Below are 6,980 nucleotides of genomic sequence, written 5' to 3' on the forward strand. Positions count from 1 at the left end.
CCCCACAGCATGGGGGATCTTAGTTCCCCGACCAGGGATCAAATCACTGCGCCCTGCAGTGGGAGGGAAAAGTCTTAACCACTGTGCCACCAGGGAAGCCCCCTGAATCGCTTTTTTAAAGGCAAGACAGGGACTTCCCTGGTGGTCCAGGGGTTAAGACTCTGCGCTTCCAATGCAGGGGGCCTGGGCTCGGTCCCTGGTCAGGGAACTAGGTGCTGCGAGCCACAAAAGATCCCCCAGTCAGCAACGAAGATCCCGCAACCGAGACCCGGCACAGCTGAATGAATACGTAAACATTTTTTAATGAAAAGCAAGATTCTTTCATTCAATAATGATTGGGCTTGGTCCGTCCTGGGCACTGTTCTAGGTCCTGGGAATCCATCAGTGAACAAAGCACGGAAATTAATTCCCACCGCTCGTGGAGTTTGGCAACAAATAGTAAATGTTATAAGTAAGTAAGTTACATTGAAAGGTGCTAAGTCCATCAAGGGTATTGGAAGAGCTCGGGTGGGTTCTCAGTGAAATGGTGACTTGTGAGTCAGACTTGAAAGAGATCAAGGGGATTTGCCACGCGGGGGAAGATGATGTCAGGCAGAGGGAACAGCCCGTGCAAAGGTCCTGAGGTGGGAGCAAGTCTGGTGTGTTTGAGGAACAGGAAGGGGGCCAGTGAGGTCAGAGCAGGGAGAGGGTAGTTGAGGACAAGGGCAGAGAGGTGACAGGGGCAAGAGCGGGGGGCTTGTAGGTCACGCAAAGGCCTTTAGCTTTCCTTGGAGTGAAAAGGAGCGGCATGGTCCGGTGTGGTTTTTAACAGAATCCCTCTGGCACCCCCTGTGATGAGCAGGAGAAAGTTCCCACAGGTATCTGGGCAGAGATGACGGTGGCCCCAGCCAGGGGTGCGCAGTGGAGCTGGGGAGGGTGGTAAGAGGTTATACACAAACACACACGTGCGTGCTATTTCCATAACTAAACCAACTGGGCCAATGTGATTATCCACTCCTCTCCTCTGTCCAGGTGACCCACATTCTCGGCCTGAACCCTTTTCTCTATGTCCAGACCTGTGCCGTCTATGATCTCCAACTGCCTCTGGCCACACTGCCCTGGATCACTACTGTCTCCTTGAACTCAGGATGTCTAGGACACGCCCCTCCTATCTGCCACCAATGGGGGCTCACCTCTGCTCTTCCCGGTTGCTGACGATGGCCCCCCCACCCTCCCCATCCCCCAGCAGAAAGCCCCGGGATGTGTTTGGCCTCTTTTTTCCCCTGCCGATCATATTTATCCTTCCAACGAGATCTCACAGGCGTGGTCAGGCCCTGCTGACTCTTCCCGTCTGCTGCTTTTGTTTTTAATATTTAATTAAATTATTTATTTATTTATTTGGTTGTGCCAGGTCTTAGCTGTGGCAGGCGGGCTCCTTAGTTGTGGCTCACTGGCTTCTTAGTTGTGGCATGTGAACTCTTAGTTGTGGCGTGCCTGTGGGATCTAATTCCCTGACCAGGGATGAACCCAGGCTCCCTGCATTGGGAGCATGGAGTCTTACCCGCTGCACCACCAGGGAAGTCCCATCCCATCTGCTTCTGTTCCTTCTTTTCTACTCCCGTGGGCCTTACCTCTGAACATGGCAGTGACTGCCTTCGGTATAGCCTGGTGGCCAAGAGCAGGGGCCCTGGAGCGGGACCCTCTGGGTTTGAATCCTGGTTTTGCCAGCTTTGAACTGTGTACACTTGGGCTGTTTCCTTAATTTCTCTGTACATCAGTTTCTCCATCTGTGAAATGGACATAATTATACTTCAGAGGGTTATTGTGAGGGTCAAGTGAGTCGTTACATAGAAGATGCTTGGAACAGAGCCTAGTATATTGTTAACACTCAATGGAGGTTAGCTCTCATTTTTATTAGTTTTGCAATAAGTCTTATTGAGCACCTATTATGTGTAGAGACCTCCATCATACTCAGAGATAATCTGACCCAAGAGAAAGAGCACAGGCCTTGACTCAGCAATCCCACTCCTAGATACACATCCAACAGAAATGTTTACCAATACCTAGCAGAAGACATACACTAGAATATTCACCATGCCTTATTCATAATAGCCTCAAACTGGAAACTACCCAAATGCCCATTGAAAGTAGAATAGGTAAATAAAATGTGCTCTATTTACACAATGGAATATTATACAGTGACAAGAAATAATGCATTATTGTTACTTGAATATCATGGATGCAACTAACAAATATAACGGGGCATGGCTGGGCCGGGTCCCTCTGGCTCTGGCTTCAGTGGGGGTAGCCTGAGTTTCACCTGGTGACCTTTGTCCCCAACACCATCCCCTCTTCACAAACAAGAAGATTCCCAGCCTTTGCCTTCACATTAGTCTCTGACTTGCAAAGAATTATCAAGACAGGATGATAATAATAGCTTATTTTCAAGTGGTCATAGAGGAATCACTCACCTAACATTCACAATACCCCTACGTGGTGGGTACTCACTCAACACAACGACCCTACAGGGTGGACATTACTATTTATGCCCATTTTACAGATGAAAAAGCGAAAGCACTAGGAGGTCAAGTCAAGGTAATGATAGCTAAAATGTTTATTTAAACCACATAATACTTTCAACAGCCCTCTGTGTTGAGTACTTCCGTTATCCCCATTTTAGAGGAAAGGAAACCGAGGCACAAAGAAGTTAAGTACCCTGCCTGAGATCTCAGCAGGAAACCAGCCAGGACCGGGCAGGCTGTCTGGGGCCACTCTTCATGGCTCTGCTCACAGCTTCTCAGGAGTGAGGTCATGGGCCTTACAGCAAACCTGGCCCAGAGCCCAGCAGCACAACCCTAGGACAACTCATTAATCACTCTGAGTCTCAGTTTACCCACCTCTAAAATGGGAATATCAGCAGCACTTTGTTTTAGGGGTGTTTCAAGGGCAACCTGTGATTATGTGGGTAGAGCTCTTTGCAGAGAGAGCCCCCACGTAGGAATAGTTCAGGGCAAGTTCATTGTTCTCATCCTGGCTCTCAGGGTGATTTCAGAATTGTTCCGGGCAGCGTGTTCAAAGTTTACACTTGCAGAACCAAACCCACCAAAACTCAGCCTGCGAGAGAGCCTGGAGAGTCAGATAAACCTGGCTTGGACTAAAATCCCACCCCAACTGCAAACCAGCTTTTGGACAGATCACATTTCCAGATCTAGGCTTCCTCATCTGTGAACTAGAGTTAGTTCTATTTTGTGAAGATTAAATGGCTCCAGTGCTGCCTGTGATTCTCAAATTGGGGTACCCGGAGGAGGTGGTACCTGACCGAAGTACTGGAGGCCACCGTACTGAAGAGCAGGTCATTTACCACCTGTGTGCTGGGAATCGACCTTCCCGGCTCTGTTTTGTACCTTAGAGCACTGCATTCCTGGCCTCCCAGGTCTTCCCAGTAGGTTTGACCAATGGGAGGCACTTCTGGGAACTGGGGGGTGGGAGAGAGCAGAAGCCAGGATCTGTCTCCCCATCTCCATCTGCCTTTTGTCAGGCACACGGCTGTATCTCCGTGGTGGCCCCTGCTCCCAGCAGACAGCCCTGCTGTGATTCCATCTTTCACCTTCTGGTCCCAGCTTCTGGGCTCTGCCCTCCCTCTGCCTCTCCACCCCGAGGTCCGGTACTGAGGGAAAGAAGTCATTCAGTAAAGAATACTTACCGTATGACTCTATTTACATGAAGTTCAAGAATAAGCTACATCACCTTTGAGGGCGGAGAGGATGATCCAGCCCGAGAAAACTTCCTTTGATGATGGAAATGTTTTACACCTTGACTGAGGTGTTGGTGTGTGCATTTGTAAAGACTCATGAAACCAGTAAGACCTGTGCCCTGATGGTGCAGTGGTTAAGAATCTGCCTGCCAATGCAGGGGAGGGACATGGCTTCGATCCCTGGTCCTGGAAGATCCCACTTGCTGCGGAGCGACTAAGCCCATGTGCCACAACTACTGAGCCTGCACTCTAGAGCCCGTGAACCACAACTACTGAGCCCGCATGCCACAACTACTGAAGCCTGCACGCCTAGAGCCCTTGCTCCGCAACAAGAGAAGCCACCGCAATGAGAAGCTCGCGCACCGTGACAAAGAGTAGCCCCCGCTCGCCGCAACTAGAGAAAGCCCGCACACAGCAACGAAGACCCAACGCGGCCAAAGATAAAAATAAAAGACCTGTGCATTTAACTGGGTGTGCCTCACCCCTCAATCGAATTAGTTTAAATAAGAAGCAATCCTGGTAAATACCAAGAGTGTTTTCTAATTTCCTGGTTGGATCCTGATGAAAACATAGTTTTTATTTTTAAACAAACACAGGTAGACCGCCAAAGAGGATATAAAATTTGTATGTAGGGATTTTTTTGTCTTTAAACAATAAAACATGAGACGTCAAACGGAACTTCACACGTGGGTTGGTTTATTTCAGGCCGTGTTCCCCAGTCTCGGGAAGGTACTCTTCATCATCCCCTGCTTCTCTCTAGTCAAAAATATTTCCAAGCTCTGACCCGTATGAAATGTCTGGCTTGGCCTGGTGCATTGCAGAGTCTCAAAAAAGGTTAATTCTTACTAATACAAGTTGGGTTTAATGGGTCAAGTTAAGGCCTGTTTTCTGACTTTCTTCAAGACAGAGTGATTTCACCTTGTGATTTTTACAAAGAATTCAGCCCCTGAATTCTGCCCATGGTGGGTGGGGAGGGCTTTCTTAGACAGCACAGGCTTGACACATAGGCACATATTCAGGGATATTCTTACATCGCTCCAGGAAAGGAAGCAGGAGATTCAGAATATCTGTGACCTCTTTAGCATAACCCCAGAAAAATAGCCCATCCAGCCCAGCACCTGCCTCAGTCTAATGATTAAGGGAGAGATGGTGGCCCCATCTCTGGAAAGCTAGCCCGTGCGCATCATTGATAAAGGCTGTGAATGGACCAGAAGAAACCTGGCCATTCTCCCAGGCTGTGAGTTAGAGAAAGGGGGACTAGGGCATGCATCCCGCTGCATCTCAGGGTCCAGGTGGACCAGCTGGCTTGGCAACACTCTCATCCTCCAGGGCCTGGATGGTGGACCCAAGCTGGACCGTTGCCTGCAGCCCAGGTTGCTTGCTGGGCGGGCGGGTGACACTGAGTCTCCATTCTCAGTCTGGCTCTAAAAGGCACTGTTCCATGGGCTGTGGCCCCTGGTGGGTGGACAGGGCCCGAGTAGGCATAGGCGGCGCTGGGTCTCCAGGCGGCAGAAGCGATTCTGGTTGGACACCCGGGTGGCCACGCCCAGCCCACAGGTGGTTGAGCAGGGGCCCCAGGCCGTGCTCCATTCTGGGCAGGAGACGGCAGGGGCTGGGGGAGCGACAAGACCAGAAAACTGGGGTCCTGGGGGAGAGAAAGAGGGGTCAGCACGGCAAGGTTAGGCAGACAAATCTACCCACTGGCTTGCGATGCAATCTTGGTCACGTTGCTTAACCTCTCTGGGCCTCAGTTTCTTCCTGTGTAAATTTCCTAATAGTTGATGGGAAGGATTGGATGAAATAGCGGAGGTGAAGCGCTTAACACAGTGCCTGGTATTCGCAAGCACTTCATAATTATTGCTCATTAGGCAACTATGATGGCATTGGCCATGATGCCTCCCAGTAAATGGTGACTTTCTCACTGCTGTATCCTCCACAAGTTCTGTGATAAGTAGCATCTTACAGGAAGGAGGTTGGGGCCCGTGTGTGTGGTGGTACCATGACCTGGAGGTAAGGATGCTGGTGATGGTGAGGCCGTGTCTGGATCAAGGTGGTGGGCTCCCATGGTCTAGCTTTTCCTTCTCCTCCAGTCTTATTCTGTGCTGTTAATATTTTAGTATCCTTCCTTCTAGTCCTTTATAACCAGTGGCTCTTAAATGGGGACAGTTTTGCCCCCTGGAAGATATTTGGCAACCTTTGGAGACATTTTTGTTACAAGTAAGGGTGGGGACTACTGGAATCCAGCAGAGATGCTGCTACACATCCTACACCGCACGAGACATCCCCTCACAACCAAAAATTACCTGGCCCAGATGTCACTAGTGCCCGGGTTGAAAAACTCTCTGTTATATACATGTATGCAGCATTGTATGACGCATACGTGTTCGTGTAGCTATAGACGCACACACGTGCGTACACGCAGCGGAGATCAACTTGTGTATACGGTGTCATATCCTGCTTTTTATACATAAGGCTAACTCCCTGGCATTCTCCTATGTATTTAAACAGATGTATCATATTCCATTGTAGGGATAATAACAGCATACACTGAGTGCTGTGTGCCAGGCACGTCATAACTGCTTAGCTTGTATTTACTCATCTAGGCCTCACAACAGCTCTATGAGATGGATGCTCTCATTCTCATTTTACAATTGGAGGAACTGAGACACAGAGAAGTTAAGTAACTTCTCACACAGCTAGGAAGTAGCGGAACTGGGCTTAGAACACAGGCAGACTCCATGCTTCACCCACCATGCTCTATCGCCTCTCGTGTGGCGCCATCTTCTATGGAAACAATGCCCTCTTTTCGGTTGCCTTCAAAAATTAAATTCATATAGTAATAATAATTTTTTAAAAACCCAGTAACATAGCAATAACGTAATCCTATAACTGAAGAGTTTATAGCATGAGGTCACTGTCTTTCCTGCCTACCCCTAGGCCCACATCCCAGAGGCAACCACCTTGCTTCACTCGGTTTTGAGTTCCTCTTTTGATAAACTCCAATAATAATGTAGTACTAATATTATATAATATTTAAATTGTATTATATAAATGTTATTAATATGTATCACTATATAATGAGTATAATAATATATATATTATAATAATATAGGTCTATGTTATACCTCTGCTATGAAATGTGAGAATTTGTTTCAAGTGTTCTAACCCTCCTTTCCCCTCCCCCCTCTGCCACCAAGTTTTATTTTTAATTGTGTATGATTTAAACTTATATATTTGCACCACCGCC

At 48.3% G+C, this 6,980-nt stretch overlaps 1 protein-coding gene across 1 annotated transcript in view; it reads right to left on the bottom strand.

The window, feature by feature from the left end:
* Positions 1 to 4,412: 4,412 nt before the first annotated feature.
* CCN5 (cellular communication network factor 5) overlaps positions 4,413 to 6,980 on the bottom strand; it is a 12,575-nt gene continuing 10,007 nt past the window's right edge. Inside the window, exon 5 of the mRNA XM_024746864.1 lies at positions 4,413 to 5,378. Within this exon, the coding sequence (XP_024602632.1) occupies positions 5,158 to 5,378 (221 nt within the window). The 3' untranslated portion in view covers positions 4,413 to 5,157. The remainder of the gene's footprint in view (positions 5,379 to 6,980) is intronic.

The sequence above is a fragment of the Neophocaena asiaeorientalis genome, unplaced genomic scaffold (genome assembly GCF_003031525.2).
Source record: "Neophocaena asiaeorientalis asiaeorientalis breed wild unplaced genomic scaffold, Neophocaena_asiaeorientalis_V1.1 scaffold132, whole genome shotgun sequence".
In the NCBI taxonomy this organism is placed as follows: Eukaryota; Metazoa; Chordata; class Mammalia; order Artiodactyla; family Phocoenidae; genus Neophocaena; species Neophocaena asiaeorientalis.